The 24635-nt window shown below is 45.4% G+C and overlaps 1 protein-coding gene across 1 annotated transcript; it reads right to left on the reverse strand.

Annotated features, from left to right (window-relative positions):
- Nucleotides 1–2283: 2283 nt before the first annotated feature.
- On the reverse strand, nucleotides 2284–22495 carry LOC146176752 (uncharacterized). The gene is made up of 7 exons (XM_084581378.1): nucleotides 22437–22495; nucleotides 22204–22353; nucleotides 21650–21738; nucleotides 18859–18990; nucleotides 14834–14924; nucleotides 9881–10031; nucleotides 2284–2415 (listed from the first exon to the last, which is right to left on the reverse strand). Exons 1-7 carry the CDS (start codon nucleotides 22493–22495, stop codon nucleotides 2284–2286), a joined length of 804 nt encoding a protein of 267 aa, XP_084437504.1.
- Nucleotides 22496–24635: the final 2140 nt, after the last annotated feature.

Raw genomic sequence — 24635 nt, forward strand, 5'->3', positions numbered from 1 at the left:
AAGGGTTGTTTATACTATACTTTGCCGGACCTAATTTGTAGTTCTTTTTAAACACGTTGTATGGTGTTGCATTTTCTTACCGCAACTATATAAAAATACTACCATGTGCTTCATTTAACTGTTACGCACATACTGTTGCTAAGTTAAAGGACTGGTGTATTTGTGACAACCTGAATTACTACATTTTCATAACTTGCATAGAACTTCATATACATCTCTGCTGTTTCCAAATGAGCGGTATACGAATGCGCACTGCCGGTCCAGGCTTAAACAAACAGCAGGGCAAATGGTCCTATTGGCCCAATTCGGATTTGTTCCTTACCTCAGTGAGGAAGGCTTAGGTCGCGGCTTTTTGTGCTTTCGTACTGAAGGTGAGGCTCAGTATGGTTCAAAAATAAGATGGCCCTTTCCAATGCTTCCATGTGGCGAAAAACACTGAGGCGTCCTCGTGTGGGATAAGTAAACCGAGTTAGCTAAGGACCCTACTAAACTTCGGCCCTATCTGATGAGAACTCTTAGACCTTAATTTGATCTTATTTTGGCCTTACTTTGGTCGCCTATCTATTTTCGGCCAATCTTTAAATATGCTTCACGAAAGAGCTCTTAGCCAGGCCTCCTTTCGAGCATGCTTCTCTTGAGAAGGACAGAATACTACAGTCATGCTGCTTTACCTTAATCTTTGACCGGTACATATGCTTCTCTGCTCAACAAATCGCTTTTTGCGTGCGCAAAGTTGTTTTCCGCAGCGTGGGTTACGGTAAGTTTAAAGTACCGAATAGGCAGAAGGAACATTCGCTGCTGCCCATGCCGAGCCTTTGCACTGTTAAAAGTTGCACTTTACGTAATGAACAATGTTTTCCGGTCAAGAAATGGAGGGCACTCAAACAATACGTGTAAGGTGAAAAACGAGCGCGAAGGAGCGCACGTCAAATACAAAATTTTAGATACGTAGTTGCGGTTTTTCGCAATTATTCTCAATAGCTTTCCCAAACTGGACTCAAATTCTTGCCACCACGTGTGTACAAGCTGTTCCTCGTTGTTTTTGGCGCTTTCGTACTGGAGAAGAGGCTTACTACGATTCGAAAATAAGATGGCTCTTTTCAATGCTTCCTGTGGCGAGAAAGCACTGAGGGCTCTTCGTGTGAGTTACGTAAATCGAGTTAGCTAAGGAGCGTTCTAAAATTCGGCCCTATCTGATGAGAGTTCCTGGACTTCACTTTGACAGAATGTGTTACGCCAGTTAAGATCTTGAGCAAAAGTTGTAGATGCATTGGATCGCTTGGAATGACGAAGTAACACCTCAGTGTGATTAATCTCTCCTGAGGCTTTTATCACGCCTTGCTAATAAAAGCTTACTTCTTTTTTAAGATGCACTGACTAACTGATAGCAAAGAACTGCGGTTAGGGTCCTGGTCTGGGACTCAAGCGGATGACGCTGCTCTCTGTGCTACTGTTTTCAGGTTCCTTTGGGCATCGAGTCGGCAGTTGGACAGACAGACCCCCCCTTCTCAGCTACTGGCACTGTGTTTGGGCCATCAGATTCATTTCTCGACAGAGTTATGCTATGTGCACAGACCTAATTAAGGCGAAAACCTTTAATGGCTCATGCTCGAGGTCATGACCCTGTCCGTCCGGCTACGAGAAGTTCCACCCTTCTTCGCGAGATAATGCGATATCGTGACGTCATTGGCCAGTCTACCGCGAGGGAGATAGCTAAAAATAAATAAATCATCTCTCCACCTGGGATCGAACCTCCATCCCGTCGATCCCCAGCCGAGCATTTTAATCACTTGCTTCACGCCTGGTATTGTGGAACGCACATCGTAATTCTCCTTGTGTACCATGGCAATGATAGTATCGATTGCAACGGCGCTGCACTTAGTGATAATGACAATGATGTCATTAGCAATCATAATGACAATGTGTTCAGTAGATAATAATGATGAGAGTATACGTGATGGACCATGTGCACGAGCAACGCTTTGTCTTTCACATGTCTGCAGTGTAGATTCCACAGTGCTCTCGGAATGTTTTTTTATCCCACAGAGTTTGCCTGTGCGATAGGAGGAACCGGGGTGTAGTAAAGACTTAAATGGGCGGGTGAGTTGTTTATTCACGTCTGTAGGCATCGCCATAAGGCGCATTCAGAGAAACATAAAAAATGACACCAAATCTTGCATTTTGACTCCCTGTTCTTTCTGAAGGTTTAATGATCTAAAAGAAAAACGACCGGCGGAAAAAGGGCAAGGCAAGGTTCTTACCAAAAGTGACACTGGCACTGTCCTAGTCCGGTATGTCACCACGGCTGGCACGATATGGTGATTTTGTGCTCGGGGAGGGCTGTCTCCTGCGGGGGGTCTTCGCTACGGACGGGCTGGGCGTCTGGTCGCTCTTGTCACCGAGGGCTGGGGCTGCCTGGAAGTTAAATGCGATGTGGTGGAGCAGTAAAAACTACAGCTTAGAATGGGCATAATATGTCTTCTTGTTTCTAGAGAAAAAACTTTACTCATTACATGTACCAGTCCGGTATATAAAGTGAAATTCTCCCTGTTGAACATATGAAGTAATTTGTGGCTGTAGAAGTCACTAGGATGTTCATTGAGCAAAGTAGCATTAAATACCAGGAGGTGAAATGACAACTAATCGATTGTAGCTCTGACTTGTTCACTACATTTCCTTGTTGCTCACAACGACTATGATGTTTAAACGTCAGTTTGTTTTAGTTGCCATGAACTGATATATATATATATATATATATATATATATATATATATATATAGGGGAAATGAGGGTGCTCGTTATAACACATGAATGAAAGAAGCCAACAGTCGGCGAGGCCAAGGAAAGCGTTGGGAATGGCACTTTTATGTCTTTTTTTTTATGTTTGCTCAGATAATCACAGGAATTAGTAATGTAATCTGTTTAGGGGAAATATAATTAAACACAAAGTAGAAGAAAAAACAACGTGCCGATGGTGGGATCCGAACCCACGACCTCCGAATATCGCGTCCGGTGCTCTTCCAACTGAGCTACATCGGCCGCTGTCCCCCCTGCTACTTGCTTGGGTATTTATGTTGTCTGTATACGAACCTTGAGAGTGTTCACCAGCGCCACCCTCAGCTATGGCTGAGGGTGGCGCTGGTGAACACTCTCAAGGTTCGTATACAGACAACATAAATACCCAAGCAAGTAGCAGGGGGGACAGCGGCCGATGTAGCTCAGTTGGAAGAGCACCGGACGCGATATTCGGAGGTCGTGGGTTCGGATCCCACCATCGGCACGTTGTTTTTTCTTCTACTTTGTGTTTAATTATCTTTCCCCTAAACAGATTACATTACTAATTCCTGTGATTATCTGAGCAAACATAAAAAAAAAGACATAAAAGTGCCATTCCCAACGCTTTCCTTGGCCTCGCCGACTGTTGGCTTCTTTCATTCATGTATTATAACGAGCACCCTCATTTCCCCTTAATTGATCTGCTTGTAGCTTACGGGGGTCTCGGTTCTGGCAGTCTTGAAGCCATAGGTAGCGTAAGAGGGTTCTAGCACAGCTTTCGCCCTCGCTCTTGATCACGTTCTACGTGACGCTGGCGGTAACAAAAGGACGTTCTACGTCCGCCGCTATGGCTGAGGGTGGCGCTGGTGAACACTCTCAAGGTTCGTATACAGACAACATAAATACCCAAGCAAGTAGCAGGGGGGACAGCGGCCGATGTAGCTCAGTTGGAAGAGCACCGGACGCGATATTCGGAGGTCGTGGGTTCGGATCCCACCATCGGCGCGTTGTTTTTTCTTCTACTTTGTGTTTAATTATCTTTCCCCTAAACAGATTACATTACTAATTCCTGTGATTATCTGAGCAAACATAAAAAAAAAGACATAAAAGTGCCATTCCCAACGCTTTCCTTGGCCTCGCCGACTGTTGGCTTCTTTCATTCTTATATATATATATATATATATATATATATATATTGTACTGTGATAGTCAGCACTTCAGCCATCGACATGCACCAGTGCGTTGTGCGACGAAGACGAAGAAGAAGTACGCTGGGCTCGCCGTTGCAAGGTCCTCTCCTCACAGCTCTAGATCTGAGCGTCAATAAACGCCCTATTACAATTGGCGGAAGTGCCGGAAACGATCCCATTCAAACTGGAACTGCGAAGCCGTACACTGCCCTCTACGACCGCCATGCAAGACGAGTCCACTTCGACGCTGCCGGCCGTTCCACCCACGATCATGTGTTCTGGCGTTGTGCGGCAGCGTGACCATTGCATCTTCAGTGGCACGGCCGATCAAGATGTCGACGACTGGCTGTCATTGTATGAAAGAGTAAGCAGCTACAACAAGTTGGATGACTCATACAAGCTCAGTAACGTCATATTCTATCTGACGGACGTGGCGAACCTCTGGTTTCGCAACCATGAGGCTGACCTGTCATCTTGGTCGGAATTTAAAAAGAATTTCGCTGAAGTGTTCGGCCGCCCGGCAGTGCGTAAGCTTCGTGCCGAAAAACGTTTACACGATCGTGTTCAGCGCGCTGATGAGACCTTTACCAGCTATATAGAAGACATCGTTGATCTCTGCAAACGAGTCGACCCGGCCATGCCGGAAGCGAACAAAATCCGCTATATACTCGAGGGCATTACTGAGGACGCCTTCCAGATGCTGGTAGCGAAAGATCCCACCAGCGTTAGTGAAATCGTGAAGCTTTGCCAGAGCTACGACGAGCTCCGCAAGCGGCGCGCTTCTAGGCACCGCACCAGTGTGTGCGACGAAGGTGTATCCGCATTAGCCCTGAGTGGTTCGCCACCTTCTGAAGGGAGCCCGCTGAATCAACAGATCAGATTTTATTCGTGAAGAGGTCGCACGTCAACTCTCACTCCTTCCCCATTTTCAAGACTCGGGCCGCCTCGTTCCTGAACTGGCTCCATCTTTGGCCCCTACTATACGCCGTGTCGTGCAAGAACACGTCGCTGATGTCTTGCCGTCCAACCCCGTGCTGCTGCCTGTGACGGCACCTCTCACGTATGCCCAAGTAACGGCTAGGCCACCACCTTCGCCCACGTCTGGCTCCTATGTGCAGGTCCCTGCCTACAGTTCACCGCCGCATGCTGAGCCTTCGTTCCAAGCCCCACCCTCAAGGTTCCGCCCACATTCTATGAAACCTTGGCGTACTACGGACAGCCTTCCGATTTGCTATGCCTGCGGTCGGCCGGGCCATGTTGCACGCCTTTGTCGCCAGCGCCTCCAACCTTCACAGCCTGACATTCGACTTTACCCGTACGATACCGACTCACGCTCGCAAATGATTCCGCCCGGTTCTCAATTTGTCTCGCAAGATCGCCAAACCTATGCCACTCGTCGATCACATTCTCCTCGGCGCCGATCGCTTTCTCCAATGCTGCGACGTCCTACCAGCACCGTTGAGGGAAACTAACAGTCGCAGTTCCGGGGGCAAGAACTGCGCTTGTTTCGAATTCCTCAAGTCCTCCGTGTCGTCCCGCTAATGTTATCAAAGTTTCTGTAGAAGGCGCCACAGTTCTCGCTCTCGTCGATACCGGTGCAGCCGTCTCCGTCATCAGTGAAGCGCTCTGCCGTCGAATTCGCAAAGTGACCACTCCGATTTCCGACTTTTCGCTCCGCACCGCCTCATCAACGCACATTCACCCCTGCGCATTTTGCACAGCCCGTGTTCTCATTCAAGACGTCTTGTACCCCATCGAGTTTATTGTTCTGCCGAACTGCTCGCATGACATCATCCTCGGATACGACTTTCTATCGACTCATCAGGCCGTTATTGAGTGTGCTCGTGCGCAAATTGCCTTCGCCCCCCTCTGTGATGCCCCCTTCTGTGATACCCCTCCCCGCACTGCAAAACTTCTCGTCGTCCATGACACCGACATTCCTCCGTTTTCTGCTGCCCTCGTACCACTGTCTTGTGAGTGTGTAACTCCTTTGACTGCGATTTTTACACCTTCCGAAGCCGCCTCCCGTCATCCCTGCCTCCTTTTTCCGTTCGCAGTTCTCGAAATTCAAGACGGCAAGAGTGCACTTTACGCCTCGCACCTATTTTCTTGCCCAGCAGTCCTGCTCCGTGGCGAATGCATTGGACGTCTTGAAGAGCTTGATCCCGGTAATATCACCACTCTTGCTGACTCAACCCCCTCCTTCGACGTTAGTCTGTGCTCTTGCGATGTTGCGACCGCTTCGACGCCCTCCGACGTTTTCCAACATGCTATTGATGCTGATCTTCCACTTGCGCAACGTGATGAACTTGTCGCCCTCTTGCAGAACTTCGCTTCTTCATTCGACCTTCCTCAAACTGACTTGGGCCGCACGTCTGTCGTAGAGCACACCATCGACACCGTTAAAACCGCACCTTTGCGCCAGCGCCCCTATCGCGTGTCGGCTTCGGAGCGCCAAGTAATTGCTCATCTTGTGGACGACATGCTTCGTCGTGGTGTCATTCGGCCATCCCACAGTCCCTGGGCGTCTCCAGTTGTATTGGTACCTAAGAAAGATGGCTCCTTCCGGTTTTGTGTCGACTACCGCCGGCTCAACACGATCACGCGCAAGAACGTCTATCCTCTGCCACGCATCGATGACGCACTGGACTGCTTGCAGGGCGCCGAGTTTTTCTCCTCGTTGGATTTACGATCTGGCTACTGGCAGGTGCCAATGGATGACGCTGACCGCTCTAAAACTGCTTTCATCACACCAGATGGATTACATGAATTCAACGTCATGCCCTTTGGGCTTTGCAGCGCCCCGGCCACATTTAAACGCCTCATGGACACTGTGCTTCGTGGATTCAAGTGGCGAACCTGTCTCTGCTATCTCGATGATATCGTAGTCTTTTCTACCGATTTTCAATCCCACCTGCTCCGACTGAAGGACGTTCTCACTTGTCTCGCCACCGCCAGCCTCCAACTGAATCTGAAGAAGTGCCGCTTTGCTGCTCGCCGACTAACTATTCTAGGTAATGTCGTTTCTAAGGATAGCATTCTTCCCGATCCCACCAAACTTCGTGCAAAATCCCAAAATCCGATCCCAAAATCATTGAAGCAGCTACGAAGTTTCATCGGCCTGTGCTCCTACTTTCGCCGCTTCATCTTAAATTTCGCCTCTATTATTGCTCCTCTCATCCAGCTCCTCTCCGGCAGCTCCGACCTCTCCGCATGGACACCTGCTTGTGATGACGCCTTCAACACTTTACGCCGTCTTTTGGTTTCGCCTCCCATCCTCCGCCACTTCGACCCGAATGCACCAACTGAGATTCACACTGACGCTAACGGTATTGGGATAGGCGCCATTCTCAACCAACGCAAACCTGGTATCCGAGACTATGTGGTGGCGTACGCAAGCCGCACCTTGACCAAGGCAGAGTCCAATTATTCTGCTACGGAAAGAGAATGCTTGGCCATTATTTGGGCCATCGGCAAATTTCGTCCGTATGTCTATGGCCGACCATTTTATGTGGTCACTGATCATCACGCTCTCTGCTGGCTGGCGTCCCTCAAGGACCCGTCCGGCCGCCTTGCTCGCTGGGCTCTTCGCCTCCAAGAGTATGAAATTCGTGTCATATATCGCTCAGGCCTCAAGCATACTGACGCGGACGCTCTTCCGCGCTCACCGCTGCCTCCCTCTTCGTTGCCTGATGAGATCTGCGCCTACGATTTGTCTTCGCTTGCCACTATCGACATGGGCACGGAACAGCGGCGCGACCCGTGGATATCTACACTTCTGGACTTTCTTTCAAGTCACTCTCCAGGTCGTTTGTCTAGGGCGCTTGCCCGCCAAGCTCACCATTTTTGAATTCGTGACGGGCTGCTCTATCGCCGCAATTATCTTCACGACGGAAGGAAGTGGCTTTTAGTCATCCCCCGTCATCTCCGCGCCTAAATTTGTGCTGCTTTCCATACTGATCCCCAGTCCGCCCACGGCGGAGTGTTAAATACCTACACGCGCTTGCGTCTACGCTTCTTCTGGCGAGCAATGTACCGCTTTGTCCGCCATTTTGTCCGCTTTTGCCAGTCTTGCCAACGCCGAAAAACTCCTCTCAAGTCTCCTGCTTCGTTGCAGCCGTTGGCCTGTCCTGCCCGTCCGTTTGATCGTGTCGGCATAGATCTATACGGTCCCCTTCTTACAACTTCAGCTGGCAACCACTGGATTATCGTGGCAGTGGATCATCTGACCCGCTACACTGAGACATCATCATTGCCCTCTGCTTTCGCACGCGACGTGGCTGCCTTTATTCTGAAAAAACCTGGTTCTTCGCCATGGTGCCCCTCGCGAACTGCTCAGTGACCGCGGACGCGTTTTCTTATCAGACGCTCTTGAGGCTCTCCTGAAAGAATGCCGCATCATACACCGCACCGCTACCTCGTACCACCCTCAGACGAATGGACTGACAGAACGTTTCAACCGCACTTTCGGTGACATGCTGGCTATGTACGTGAACACCGACCATTCCAATTGGGACCAAGTTCTACCGTTTGTTACTTACGCATATAACACCGCGACACAGACCACTACTGGATTCTCTCCATTCTTTCTCCTTTACGGGCGCGAGCCACCCTGTGCTATGGACACACTCGCCAGGATGGCTCCTTTTTTTACCCGGGGGGAAAATGTACTGTGATAGTCAGCACTTCAGCCATCGACATGCACCAGTGCGTTGTGCGACGAAGACGAAGAAGAAGTACGCTGGGCTCGCCGTTGCAAGGTCCTCTCCTCACAGCTCTCCATCTGAGCGTCAATAAACGCCCTATTACAATATATATATATATATAAAACGCTCAGTAGGAGAAAGAATAAAATGATGGCTGAACAACTCGATAGACGAAGCCTGGTTTGCTATATTCGATCACGAATGTTTTTTAAGGACCGTATTTATGATAAGTTCAGCTAGCTTATGCACAGTTAAGGTCTCCCTAACATAGTATGACTGGTCATCCTCCAAGGAATGATGGCAAACATGAAATCGCGTAGTACTGCTTCCCAGTTGCATGTAGGGCCGTGAAAGAAACCGCGTGAACATTATTCTGATACAATTCTCATGTAATGTTGGTGTATTATTCTATTCGATAATTTGGGTAGTCCACCTTTAAGATCTTCGGCATTGGGTTAGAGCAGACGATACATTCATGAAGCAGCTCATAAAGCAGCATCGCCCTTGTCTTTGTGGGTGCGGCTTTCTTCTCCTTATTGTTGTCTGTATAGATGCGTTTTTCATTACAGATCGAGTGAATTGAGCTCAAGGTGGAAGGGGTTAAGACCGATGTATGTCGTGTTATGTGGATTACGATGTTAGCTTGCTTATGACGGTGTTAGCTTTACTTTGCTAACACCATTCTTGTCAGCGCTATTATTTGGAATTAAGGCGTGCGACCTTCCATCGGGATTCGCCAATTCTGGAAGATAAAAACGGGTTGACGCCGTTGGTAGATCTGGAAGGTTATATACAGTATATTACAAGACTGGCTGTGAAGACTGATTGCAAGCTTTTTCCAGATAAGTTTGTCTCCCTTTCAGGAACTTGTCAAGGCGCGCAGCATTATTTAGACGTGAAGTTGAGAAAGGAACAATGTCCACTTTTCTTTTCGTAAAGGATGACACATTGGTTTTTATACATCAGGACATTTCGTATAGAAGACTTCTCAATCACGCAAAAATGTAAATTAATTGCCTAAATATCCTGTCACTTAAGTATAACAGTAAATAGTTAAAATTGTGTGGCTGCTACACGTGAGAATGACGAGTGCATTCCAAACTGCGCGCAAGCGTTCAGTTGTAGCTCCCAAAAGCATGACGTGGTTCGACTTTCTGCGGCGCCGTTCAATAAATGCAGTTTGGGGCTTCAAGCCGAGTATGTTCTAACCTTGGACGGTGATGTAGTAGGGCGATGGTGGCTGGGCCAGCGGATAAAACGTGGCGCGGGCCGTACCGGTGGTATGGAAGTTGGTAACACGTTGGTAGATGTCACGGCCAGCACGCTTGGCGCCGGCGGTGCCCATCCTTCTCGATACAGCCTGTGGAAGGCGCAAACATCAATTTGAGCTTTTTGATGTAGTTATTCGGGGCGAATTTTAATAGGTAGAAATTTTCTAAATATCCGTGGGCAATACCACGAAGCAGTTTGTAGAGGTGTGTAATTCAATATTTCAGACATTATGCCTACTGTAAACGGCATGTAAAGAACCGTTACTTAATATTCACAATTAGTGGCTTAACGTTGCGTTTCAGGAAATAATGTTACCATGAGAAAATTAAAGCCTCCGTATCGAAGTCAAACCCAGTTGTTAAAAATGACCAAATGGGTGGTGCGGTCCGAAATATCAAACTATTTTACGGACAGAATGCGAAGTAAAGAATCCTAACGTAAGGGGAGAAGGATAAGCTAATTTTTTAAAATTTCGACAGACACCTGATTGTGACGTATTTTGTTAGGTGTGTTCCAGGAACATGGTAAAATGTACGTTCCTGTGAATGTGTGTCACGTAACGGCTCCCAGCCTCGCCTTTTGCTCCCTCTAATTGGTAGAGGTAAAGTATCTGAATGCGCTGCATACGTTTTCTTGCTGATATATGCGTAAGTGTATTAATTTAAAACAGAGACAAAAAGTTATTGTAGGTGTTCTCGTTCGGCATTCGCACTTTTTAATGGTGGAGAGCGAGAATGCGGCAGTCAATCCAAATCCCAGGCAAAGCTGCTTCGCAGTGATGGCAGAGCTTTAAACGCATTTCCATGACATCAAGTAGGCTACCTACTGGTCTGGCGCACATAAATACACGCTTGGTTATTTTCATCTATAACCGATTTTGAAAATTTAAAAACTGAGTTCGCATGTTATGTCGATGGCTTCTATTCTGCTGTAAAACAATCAGATCTACAGCATTATTATTAAAAAATTAATAAAAGATATACGATAGTAATTCAAATGCCAAGGAAGTGAGCTCGCCATGCCGTAAAATGCACCTGAGACCATATGAAGTCGATAAAGAAAAAGTTATGTAATTACACTTTACTAAGGAGTAGTTATTGGGGGAGAAACATCAACTGTGAAGCCGGCCAAGCACCTAACGTAAACCCTAGTCCTCTGATGCATGCTAGCCTCATACGAGGACACATAGTTATCCTGGAATAAAAAATTTTCACTTGCCGGGACGTGTCCCTAGCAGCATGGAGTCCTCATCTGAGGTCATGTAAAGGTTACTAAAATGTTTAATAGGTGTCACTAGCCTTCGATGCGTTTTGAAATGACAGACTCTAACGGGGAGCAGACTCTTTTGAGGCCTTCGAATGTTCCTAAGAAAAAAGTAAAAAAAATATATTGCAAATTACAACTCTTGTTTAATGTTAGCCAGTTTTGTTGTCGCTTTTCTTGGCTATGGCCTTTATGTGTCCTCAACTGCGGACGTAATGCATGAAAAGCAAAGGCTCAATTCACTTGCAGAATTCCAGGTCTGGGCTCAAAGGCGCCTGTATTTTCCCGCGTTTTGCATGCGCGGGGCAGGCTGTGTAGGCGGCAATTTGGTTTTGTGTACGCGTCGCACTTGGATTTACCATGGAAAAAACGGTAGTTGTGCAAAATGTCCTAAGAGCGAGGAGTGTCCAGGCCAGGGCAATAAATTCTATTTTGATGTCTAATTTTTATCCGATGGCGATTCTGAAGCGGACAATTTGGAGTCAGATCTTAGCACTCCAAGCAGCTTAGAAGAGAGTAATGACAGGTAGCCTCGATATGCTAATGGCACTTAGTTCTGACCTAAGGGCTGCCTCGAGGGACTCTACTGCGAGAAAGTGCAGCCCAATTTGGAGCTCCAATAAAGACAGCGATTATGCACGGAAGCCTGCTGGGTTTATTTGTGTGCACACGTCAACATGCATGACGTACTATCTACTGACTACGTCCTTGCAGTAATTATCGGATTTTAGTTTAGAATATTGTTTTCCAAGTATGTTTGTATGAAGTTGAAAAAGACAATAGGAAAGTGAGCAGCATAATTGGTATCGCCAGGCCGCACTCCATAGAATTTTACAATAAACGCATGGAGGGGGTTCGACCTTGATCGCAAAGTACAGAAATAATGTCCAGAACAAAAGGGGTTATATGAGAATGCCCTTCCACCTACAGCATTAATTGCGAACGCCTCGATAGTGTGAATGTGAAAAATTGCGACGTTGAGTAGCATTTCCTAAACAAAGGAAACCAGAAGTAAGCTTAACTGTTGTCGATGTCCCGCCTGCCGTATTAAGACAATGTACCTCTGCAGTCGTCGTAACGTCCCTCTATGTACCGAGTGCTCTGAGTATTTCTACAGCACATAAGCGGAGTATGGAAGACCCATTATCAACCTTTCACCTTAAACTGCTGTTTTTTTAAGCTGTTCTGGCATGATTGTCCTCTATTCGTATAGTATTTATATTCTGGTATTACTTGAAGGGACAGAACACTGGCCACAATATGTCACGAGATTATGATGGAGATGAAAAGACTGTCCCTCATATAGTACAGATAAAGCACTACAATTTCAAACAAAAGTGGCTTTACAATTTTATTCTGCCATTGAAAATCGTATAAAAACAAATGAGGCTCTATCTAGCGGAGAAACGCTATTAATTTCACTGTAGTACCTTACGTGACTACCTTTCAGCAAAATATCGCTGATTTTCGTAAGTGTATACTGTTTTTTTTTAGGAGTGTGTCATAATTTATGGTATTTTGCACTCTCTTCACTGCGCCCTAAATAAAACCACCCCTCCTTTAGCACCGCGAGAGGCATGCTTTCAAGTTTTGCCACTAGATGGCTCCACAGTGTTTGGAATTCTGTGAATGAAGCGATAATAGTGCCTACCAATACTTTCTTCGATGAGGCGTGCGATATTGTGACGTAACAACCTTGAGTGTGAAACTGAGAAGGATGTTACTCTAAGAAAAAAATGTCAAATTACATTCCGGCGAGTGAAATTTATATTTGTTTTCGGTACGACTTTTTTGTCGACCATCAGACGTCATCGTGGTCGCTGCTCATGGTTTCCAGTATCGGACTACATAAAAAGAGGCGTTCACTGACCGAAAAATTCTCGGAAAAAATTTCTACACCGTTTCTACAAAAACCGCTATGGAATCGTACATTTTAGACATTAATATTTCCATTGCGACAAAAAAAATTGTAGACCTAAATTTCAGTGTTCTGCCCCTTTAAGCCATTTACCTTGTCCACCTTACTGCATGATGTCCTTTTGCGCGGACACATTGAATATACAAGAAGGGCATTGGGTACTTCAATAAATTTGTTTGGAGATCTGTGAGGCGCAGAGAGATATTTTTGGAAAGAAGAAATGTTTTCATCCACTGTGTTTATTTTATCCAGGAGAGTCCTAGACAGATGCCTCTGCGCTAGGACATTGAGAAATGTTCTAAATATTGATTATATTTAGCTGCAATGCTCTTCACATGCCTCTCCTTATAATATTGTCAACGCCCCTATTCCACGGTTGAGGAGGTTTGAGCTGAGTTAAATGCGTTTTCTTTGTTTATGAATATCAAACACCTATAATAAAGGTAATACTGTGCCGTTCATTGAGCCTACTTGCGTTGTGTGTAAATTACACACCCTATCGTGAGACAAACACGGCGTCTAGCGTAGCTGTTTGTAGACATGCCACGGCTGACAGATGGCAAAGTGGCAACAAATTCTCGTCTCCATCGTGTTGGGGACGAGGGTACCAGTCAAGAAGGTGGCTGCTGTAGAAAGTATCTCTAAAAATATATTTTTGTAATATATAACCAACAAAACTGGTTCACAATAACACTGGAATATGAATACAAATGAATGAGTACATAAGAAAATGACTCCGTCACCCAAATTAGAAGCACAGCAACGTTTGGCATGAGTTAGCTCAGCAAAGTAGACTCTCTGGTGAGCTTGGTAGGCTGTCTACATTAGGCAATGAACGCATAACTGCATTAGCTGGGTATCATTGTATCAAATGAAACCCAGCAGACTCTGATCTGTAATAAAAGAATCTCCCTTTTATCCTTTACTGCAGTACTATCAAATTACTTTTTCAAGTGTACGAAAAAAAATTATGAGAATATAAATGTCATCTTGATTGTAAAGCTACGCTGCATAATATTGTCACGCTGTTGGCGACTGGGGCTAGGTTAACAGAGCCGGTAGAGGTGGAATTACACGGTCCAAGGTTTACGCACGTCCTGAGAGTCCGGAGTCGATTCACTTCAACGTTGTTTTCACTCCGAGCGCCCCCTGGCATTTCTCCCTCCTTAAGCGTAACGCACACAGTCACACGTGCACACAAGCGTACAAAAGCAGCCCCCCCCCCCAAAAAAAAAAAAAAGTTTGTAGATGTAGTTTGTCAGTCACCGTGCAAACTACGGCTTCAATCGTAAGGCATGAACTGTCTCTGGACGAGATAGCCGACGGTCTGTGTGCTCTGATCCATCCGGGAGCACCTCGTAATTGACGCTACTATATTATATGAATGAAGATATTTGTTGCTAAGTGTTTATTGGTAGTTTTGATTCTGTCGTTCCTTGTGATTTCCCATACAAGTAGGTCCCAGAAAGTTTTGCCTCTCTCTATCCGAAATTCTGCTTGCTTAGCACCGCATAGTCTCAATTGCTTATGAGCCCTTAAACGATACAACGAAAAGTATAACAGACGTTCTCAAGCGCTCGTCCTTACCGGGGAACTAAACTGAATTTATGTTTAGTATTACGAGGATCTAAATAATATTCAGACAGATGTTGCCAGTAGAACAAGAATCATGCATCATTTATCATTTCGATGAAATAAATTTGGCTTACCTATGGTAGACGTAGACAATTCCCAACAGCACGGTGAGGGAGAGCAAGACGAGTGGAGCCACGATGGATGCTCGAGGCCCATATCCCGGAGCTGCATGACCGCGCGAGGGGTATTTATAGTTAGAAATAACAAACACACAATCGCGATCTCCCCTGCACAAGGCCGTTTCCATAAACTGCTATATCCACAAAAAAGATAACGCACGTTCTGCTTGGAAATTAAGGTGAAACCAATAACTTTTATACTGGCAGGTGATTCAACCATAACTTAATGGATTCCCTTACTCTTTCATGTAATGCCTGAAAGTTACATGTCATCATTCTCAGTGCACAACTTGAGTCTAATTACGCGTTGGAATAGAAAATATATATAACATGTATTACCTATGCCATGTCTACTTGCGTGGGTACTGCAGGATCAAGCATTACCAATCGATAGGATATTCTGAAACTTTTACGAATGGAGATAAGCTATGTTGTACTAGAATGCGTACCTGAGTAGCACACAATACGAAGCCTCCTTGGGGGCTGTACGATCACGTTGGGTGGGGGTAACCACAAAGATACTCATGAGGGACCCTTTTAAGAATCAGGCGGACAAGTCCAAATTGGGCTTGCCCATGCTTTTCCCAATGGGGCATCATATAGGTGCGGTAAGGGCTAGCGGTGTACATATTCTTTCGTAGCACCCAAGTTTAGGGCCGATGTAAAGCAAATTTGGGCATAATGTAGAAAACGCCTAAGACGAATTAAACGGGGCTGCCCAGTAAAACACGTTTGCACTGGTTTAGCTCTGTTTAACCCTAGTTGAACTGCGAAAGCAATGACTGAAGCCTTCTTTTGCCTGCTGCATTATTCTTCTATCAAGCCCTATCAGTGCAAGGTGCTACATTATTGAGGACACTTATTCTCATCTTTTAAGGGTATGACGCGAGAGCGTAAGCTACCAGCCCACATATAAAGCCACGCTTCAACCAAGCCGTATGGACGTGCCTGCGCGTCGTAGGCGCAACGAGAATGCAAATGGTTCTGGTAGGCTGGTTGTGATATCACCCTCCCATATCAAATAAGCGACCGGAGTTGGCAGCTCCTGCCCGTGGCATAGGGGTAGCGTGAATTCATATGTCACAGCAGGCTGATCTAATGTCACCCTCTAATATGAAAGGAGAGGCTCGAGTGAGCATTCTTGCTGAGTACATGCTCGCCCGAAGTACGCCGCTAACTTGCCTATCATCTTCACTACTATCATCCTCACGGTAGAGAAGGAAAATTAAGATGCGCTATTCATGGTCCCGGGCATGGCTGAGTTGGTTAGGTCGCTCGGCTAGAGATCCGAGGATCCGAGAGATGGAGGTTCCATTCCTGGTGGAGACACATTTTTTTATGTGAAGATCGTACCTACGCTTCTTCACGGCGTAGCGGCGGCAACCCGAGGTCTTGCTGTTGCTGTCCAAGTGTTGCTTTCGAGACAAAACAAGGCAAAACATCTGGAGGCAGCGAGCGACAGAGGCACCTCGCGGCAGATGTTCAAGGCCATTCGTGGTCGCGACAACGGCATACGCGACGAGCTGAAACCTCGCGTAATGTTGTTTCCGTAACAAAATTCAATAGGTCCCGCATGGGCCGAGGCGGGAATAAAACGAGCTTGCCCGCACGTTGCCTAAGTGGGACGCTTGAGGGGTACTCGAGGGAAGGTCAGACGGGACGGGGCTTCATGCAGAAAACTCTTGGGCTGCCCTAAATCGGCTGCCCATCGAAATCTTGATAGTTTTCGCATGACTTGTGGCGGGGTGGAAGTGCTCATACTCGATTCTGCCCACAACGGTCTCTTGGTGGGCACGTTAGAGCAGATGCGATCCAACTGTGGGACTTAAGCAAGTAGAAGATGAGTGGGTCGGGCTGAAAAGCGGGCATGCCCCCATGCAGCCCACACTGGCTTTTTGGTGTATTTGTCAGAACATGCAATATATATTCGCATTCTAAAATAAAAATAAGATTAGCCCAAATAGGGCTGCCCAAGGAAGGCCGCAGTGGTCCCCATATAGGCTGCAGCAGAGCTTACCACTCCGAAACGTCTTCATCTTATGTTTAAGGGCGTCATTTTATTTATGTATTTCATATTATATTCAAAGCTAATGCTTCTTCTGGAGGTTTCGCATAACGGTTCTAAGCATAGTCATGCCATTACTAGAGCCTTTGTTTACTTGTGGAACTATGGTAATTGTGCAGTATTGGCAGAAAAGATAAGCAGTAACTGTTCCGCTTTACGGGTATCTACAGAACTACCTACGAATCACCCCCGAAACTTTTATTACTCGACACACAGCACCGAAATAAATGTTCAGACCAATATTTGAGGGCAATGTAGATCATTCCACATTATTATAGTGCTGGATATAAATTTCTCTTATGTTGCTGCGTATAGAATACAAAGTAATTACATAGTGCTCAATGTTTCACACTTGATGGTAATGGAACTTGGGCAGCCCCAAAACCCCAGATTCAACCCATAATGGCAACACGTGGGCCAGTCCAAATCGGGCTGGCCTTCGTTAAGCCCGCACCGGTTCAATTTGAGGATTGGAGGCATTAACAGATATAAAAATTAATACGTTGATGAATAGGGCAGCATTCGGCTTTACAAAAGCAGGGCCAATTAGTGATTCTGGTATGCTTCCCACATTAGGCTATTTGAGACGAATGCGGGAGCCCTATTATAGCTGCCCACACGGGTACCGGTTGGGACCGATCGTGCAAAACTAGGCAGCGCATGCGAGGCCCCTCTGGGCACGTGTTGCAAATCTCGCATGGGGCTGATATGGGATGCCCCAATGGGCACAGCGTGGGCCACCACACCATGGTCCACTTGTGCTATTTGGGTAGTTTAGTATGTTGTCGAAGACAGCAGACTGCTCACGGCGTATATGATATAAATATACAGCATCCCATTTTTCGTTGCGGGTCGCATGTTCCTTACTGACGAGAGCCGGCATTACACAGAATATCTGAAAGCGTTCGAAGCTCTTATGCTGCCTTTGTGGGAAATATAGAATTTTGTATTCAGTTTTCTTCTTTATTTGGCACTATACTATAAAATTAGGAAGAAACTTTGAGCCAGCAACTCGTCTTTGCTCTCAAGAAGTTAACAAGGCAGCAGCATACGTTGACCGTGGAGTATAGCCACAAGATATTTACAACAAAATAAATAAAAGTACCACGTAATTGAGACCTGCTAGAAGGTTCATCGTAAAAGTGGCGTTTCATTTTCACAATTATATAAAAATGTTTTAGGAGCACTAACAGGGATGTCGATTTATTAATTTTTGATGCAGTAATAGTGCTCTTACAATTGGCCTTACTACTGGCACTATGTGTAGAAATGGATTTTAATGATGTCCTGGAAATTTTCTCACGTTCTGTGAGCACGTCCTTCCAATAAAGACTTTTCAAATATCATTTCTTACATATAAATGTTTCCAATGCAGTGTTAATAAAGAAATGACACACCTTTGTCAATATAATTTATACTAAACGGTATTGATTTATTTCTTGAATTATGTTGTGGTGCGGATACGTTGAACTACAAGAGTGGGAGCTTAAGCCTAAGGTCCATATTATGACAGAGCGAGAGGCCTTAGCAAAATAGGGCATCGTGCCTCAGGGTAGTCGATGCATGCAGACTATTTGTGACAAGAAAACTAAACATTGTCACATTTTTGCGTTTAATCTATAAACGTGAATTTAGCTAACTTTTTAAACGCTTTCACTCGAGCCCTATTCGTCCGCCTTCATCAGTTGCACATCCACAGTACACGCATCTCCAGAAAATAAAATTACGCGCTGTAGTCTGGATACGTGAGCACTGACCTACAAGACTGCATGCGGGTTCATGCAACGTTCATATTCGTACAAAATATCCTTTCTCTGAAGCTGACAGCTGCAAGAAAAGCTGTTTTGTGCAGAGATTTAGGAAGCGCTGCTCAAAAAGCATCGGGTGGGCGTGCGCTGCTGCGTGTGCCACTCACGGGCGAGGCACTGGCGGTCCTCGGTGAGCACGTAGGGCAGCGGGCAGTAACAGAGGAAGTCCACGCACTGCACGTTTGGATTGCCATGGCTGCACTCTGCGCTGCTCACGCACGACTCGTACAGGGACTTGGCTGCATGTCGCCGAAAAAGGCCTCGTTATTGCTGAACGTATTCTTTCCTTACCGGTGGCAAAGTACGCATTCGTTTTAATAGTGGCGGGATAAGTGCTTAGTTAACAATTGTTGATAGCAGTAGAAAGAGAGGCTGGATAGATTACTTGTCTGCTGATCTCGTTGTTAAAACAATGAGCAGCTAATTGTAGGCTGAATTCATTATGACATCTGTTTTCGAAGTTCATTCTTCAACACGAAAACAACAGGTGTTGGTTCAACGTTTAGTGGAGTCCCTTAAGGCGGATTACATTGTTAGAGGGAGCAATTACCAATTTGATTGCTTTATAAACAGAATTTGTTGATCACCGGTGGAGTCGTATTATGTTTTGTGGAGGGAGTGCTATTACTGACTATTATCAAAGGGATAAGGCGACACTTCACCTTTGTGTGTGCTTTTCCATCGAAACTTCATCTAAAATTATTCGGGTGGAGAAATGCGTGGCACCGGATTAAGCGACAGCCCTTGGGCGAGTGAATAAGATGTTCTACTTCTACGCTATCAATACTGCTTCAATTTGGGTTTCCTATTGTTTTCGTAATAGCCAGTAATTACTCACTAGCACCCCCCTAGTGAAGTCATATGAATCGAAAGTAAAGCTGCACAGATTCCACATTTGATTTTCGTAACACAAATCAATAAATCACTGTGGGAGCTATTCGGTACATGTTTTAATTGGAAGGGCATATAGCAAAAATAAACAGAAATAATGAAGTAGGCAAGCATCGCAAACCTGACGAATACAGCAGGGAGAGCGCTTTGTTGGTCTACTTCATAACTCCTGTTTTTGTTCGCGCAGTGACTTACCATAGCAAAATTCTTCTACGTGTGTGGTCTGTATGCGGTATTCGTATACTAGTGATGTAAATTGAGATAACCGGGATGAGTAGTGTATTTTGGGATGAGTGTGAAGAGTGGCTGCCATGAGGAGCTCGTTGGCTGGTATTGTAGCCCCGGACATGGACGAATATTTTGTCAACTGTGAAGATTGTGTGGAAGGTATGTAGTTTTTCTCTGTAGCCACATGACTGTGCTTAAATTGATGCTGTTAACTACCCACTGCCTTTTAAGAAAACAATATCTCATAAAACTGACTAATGCCTGATGTATGAGTCTACGGGCATGCACTCTAGTAATAAGATTATAGTTGTAATCTGTGATACCTAACAGCTTTGCGGGCTCTTCTGGTAGTTGTTTGCCAATATTCGAGGCAGGAATGTTTACAGGATTTTCAAGATGCTCTTGATTACCCCGCCGGGGTAGCGCAGTGGTTACGGCACTCGGCTACTGCGCCCCAGGACGCGGGATCGACTCCCGGCCTCGGCGGCCGCTTTCCGGTGGAGGCGAAAAGCAAGGCGCCCGTGTGCTGTGCGATGTCAATGCACGTTAAAGAACCCCAGGTGGTCGAAATTTCCGGAGTCGTCCACTACGGCGTCTCTCATAGCCTGGGTCGCTTCGGGACGTTAAACCCCACAAACCAACCATGCTCTTGATTACTTCGTATGCAGCTGAAACCACTCGTAAATATTTGTGAGAGCGGCAGGACGGTGCGATATGAAATTGCTTTAACACCCCCTGCGACTTTTGCTACAGTAAAGCGGAGGCATCTATCCGGAACAACTAAAATAGCGAGGGTCTTTACGCAGAAGAGACCTTAGCAAACGGTTGGAGTAAAGGGCGAGCGAACATCGGGTGCCGGAAGCTACAGATATGAACAGCTAGTATTAAATGTGGGAAGACCGAAAGCGCAGCTGCTGCTGATATGTGTGGTGGGCGCATTTCATGAAACTTAAATCAGTGAATCTGTTTCCCCCGAGCATTGAGAGCAGTTTATACAATATTGATCATGTTAGGTTTTATTTTCTGGTCGTATTAACTCGTTACTAACTTTCAAAAGCGTTTTACGTTTACCGAATTGGCTGCCTCGCAGCAATGTGAAAGATGATCACACGATGCAGGAAGTGAAAAGTACAGCTATTTAAAAAGTTCAGTACCTGAAACAGTTTTACTTGAGCGTACACCTTATAGTTAGCTGTGCACTAATAGAGTTTCGAATACTCCATGGTCTCCAAATATTAAAGCTACTCCGGGTGCTTAGTAGCCTCACGACATTGAGCGTAAGGAAAGATCTTGTTCTGCCTACTTGTGACAAAAGGTGTACATGCGCGTTATGAGATGCTTTTCAGAGGTTATCCTCTCACCGCTCGCTGCCTGGCGTCTTTTCGTGAATCAAAGTTTGTCCTGGCTGCGATGAGAAGGTATATTTCCTACGTCGAACTACAAAGAACTTATGGGCGGCTGTTCATAAATATACCCCTCCCCCTATTTATTGACTGCCAGATCAGAATAGTGTTTAAAGCGTTCCTTCCTTGTTTTTTTTTTCGGAGAAAGAGTACAATTACTGGTTCCGCAAAAGTAGCGGGGCGATAGCGCTGTTTAATAAATGGTGTCTCTTGCGACGCGGCCACTATAGAAACTCTTGGTGGGAAAGTCATGTCTCTTTATTTTGGTTCTTCCGAAGCAGGCATGCCTTCCTAAAGGGTAGTTCACATTCTATTCACATTCTTCACAATTGTGACAGCTACATAAAAATTCGCGCTATTCTTTGGCCGCACTTACCACGGACACACCTGCCGAAACCGGCATGATAGACGTAGATGGGAAGCGTCGGGGGGCACAGGCAGCGGGCAACGGTTCCCCTCTCCGACCTGAGGTGAGTTGTCAGATAAGGTTTCAAGATTGGTAAGGAGGTCTTTTATACTGGCAAGTGTTGGAATGAGCAAGCGTGATTAGTTACCGGAAAATGTTGCGGATAAAGGCTATAAACCGTGTAGCTCCCTACAGCGGTTGTTGGATAGCGTGGTAGCTTATTACTCTGTGCTAATAACAATTTTTTTCTATAGTAGAGGCACAAATGAAGGGATTGGTAATTAATTGAGCAGAAGTTGCATATACGTGAACGGGGAAACACAAGGGGAGCAGCAAAGGGGACCCGTATCGCTGTCAAGCCATACACCTAAATGATGAGTATGAGCGTCCATTATGTTTTTCTACCCATTTCATGCAGTGATTCCAGACTGTTAATAAACACGGCTGCTGAGTTCTTTTTAAGTGGCAGCAACGGACACAACAAGGCCTCCTCCCTCTCTCTCTCCTCCTCCTCTCTCGCTTACCGCGTGCATACAAGACCCTGGCCGCACTGGGCATCGTGGGTGCAGGCACCGCCAAAGCCCGCTCCCGGAAGGCTCTGGAGGGCAGCCAAGGAAGATGGACGTTGCTGCTCCTGCCCGAGTTCTGAGACCTCTGTTGGTTCTGCGAACGGCCTGCGAAAACGATAAAGAGATTGCATGGCTGTCGCTGTTTAAATTGGACACAGTACCGTCCTGTTGCCTCGCATGTCACTCACTCAAAGGCCGCCCACTGCGCCAGTGCTACGGGAAGCAGGACCAAAAGAAGGCGTGCCATCGCTTGCAAAGTGACTCTTCTTTTGTCTTTTTTTTCTCACGCGGTTTGCGGCTTGCATTACGCTTCTTTCACCTCGACGGGAACCGGTTACATCGATAAGTTATATATTTTGTGAGCATTAAAAAGATTTGTTCACTAATATAGTTAAATGAGTAAACAAATATGAAAGGAAGAAAATGCTTACCTAAAAAAATAGCGGGCAAAAAACTCTGTTTAGCCGTATTGAAATTTAAAACATTATAATATTTTTTCATATTATGATGTTTGCTTTGCTTTCCATAGTAACTTCATACTCTTTCATACCGCCGTGACCGCCAATGGTAACGGCAAAAAACTTACTGTTCCTAAGTGCAGTAGCTCGGCCAAAGTTTTAAGTCATGACGATGCCCGCGTTACCTGTTTCCCTTGAGTGACAGCGAAGTTGCTGCCCTCACTCCTGTATTTCTCTCTGAGTCGCCTACATTGGCTTCTTCCCATCGACCCTTTTTTTGACATGGTAGCAGAGGATTTGTAACCTGACCAGATAGAGGTCCCTTCGACCGTTTTCTTCCGTACAACGATATATTTTATTTCGAGGACCGGGGCTAATATCCGTCGTTAGGCATAAAATAAATACGGGTGAAGCTAGAGCCATTCAATGACGGCTTTATCGTGTTTTTCTTGCCGAATAAGCAGTCATAGTGTCCCTATTTAAGACATGCTGCATTCCTCACTGGCGTCGCTGTATATCGCTGTGACTGACGTTATTTCGACGGCCACGCTAGGCTGTTTATCAGCACATTTTTATATACACATTATTAAATATTCACTTCCGAAGCCAATTAGGCCGCGATCTGCTATTCTACCATCTGTAACTGCTCTGAACGAAGGTCAACTGGCACGAATGTAAAAAACGGTGACGGTGACTGTGTTTATTTATTTTATCTAGGTATTTTATAAGGAATTATCGAATAAATATATCTGCATCTTGTATGAAGGAATGTATACTGGATGTAGCCGTTCTTGCTTTGCATTTCTTTTCAAGATGGCGCCACTAGATTTGCACATCATCGCGGAAAATGTTAGCTGCCGAGGCATTGCTTGCGGCTTTTGATGGCGGAAATAAGTGGTAAGATGTTTGTTTATTCTAAGGGTCTCTTATATATAATAAAATTTGGAAAACAGCAGGAGTACCAATCAATGATAAGCAGTATTTCACCAGTATCTAAAGTGCCCCACGCTTAACGGTGTTGGATGGCTATACTAACTCTCTGCTAAAAGGTCGCTGCGACTCTCAAGAGTGATTGTGCTTATGTCCGCTATCGTGCTAGTACTATATAAAATCTCTAATATGTCAAGCTTATCAGCATGTGTGAGTTAACAGAAGAAAGCTTGTAATTTATTGATCATAATTTAAGGAAAATTGGCGATGCCCTCGTGCCTTCGCAAATGAGTTTGCTGTATTTACGCTTCGTTTTTGTTTTAACAGTGCTCGGGCTAAAAAAATGTCAAGTGAAGATATGTGTAAATGCAAGTTGAATAGTTACTTATGGAAGGGTTTGTGTAATGGCAAATTTACCAGGTAAATTTGAATTTGAAACTTCATTAGGGATTCCATTCTGAAGTTATAAGCATATACAGCGGTACGGTCCATTATATAAGGCCGCAGGTTGAACCTCCCATGGAAATGAATTTCAGTAAGCAACCTAACCATAATACAAACGCAGATAGCTTACATAACTTAGCATTATAGAATATAGATTGCTAGATACACACTGTAATGTGCAATGGAGAAGGATCTCAATACAAAAATTATAATTTAGGAGACGGTACATTAAAAGGTTCACGGATTCAGCGATACATAAGATAAATGACACGAAAATCCCTTAAAAAGAAAACCTTTAAATTGAACAAAAAAATGTGTTCCCATCATTCTATGTCCAATATGTTTAAAAAATATATGCAAGAAAAATGTAAGCGTTGCGTTCCGTTCCCAGCTCTCAATTAAAGGTAGTAGCAAGTTGTTACGCTACGCTAAGCGCTTGAAGCTGTTGCTCATAATCGTGCAGGGAGGAAATAGGCTCAGAGGAAGCTGAGGACGAAGCAGCTTAAATGCAGAAGAACAATGTTTTAAAAATAAAGTAGCGAGATAGGTAAAACG

This window comes from Amblyomma maculatum, chromosome 10, assembly GCF_055883805.1.
Source record: "Amblyomma maculatum isolate TAMU_Amacu chromosome 10, ASM5588380v1, whole genome shotgun sequence".
NCBI lineage: Eukaryota > Metazoa > Arthropoda > Arachnida > Ixodida > Ixodidae > Amblyomma > Amblyomma maculatum.

Coding starts and splice junctions, on each gene's coding strand:
- LOC146176752 (XM_084581378.1), bottom strand. CDS start 22,495: ATGGCACGCCTTCTTTTGGTCCTGCTTCCCGTAGCACTGGCGCAGTGG. Junction 22,354..22,436: donor GCGCAGTGGGCGGCCTTTGA/GTGAGTGACATG, acceptor TCGTTTTCGCAG/GCCGTTCGCAGAACCAACAG. Junction 18,991..21,649: donor TTTCGGCAGGTGTGTCCGTG/GTAAGTGCGGCC, acceptor GGCGACATGCAG/CCAAGTCCCTGTACGAGTCG.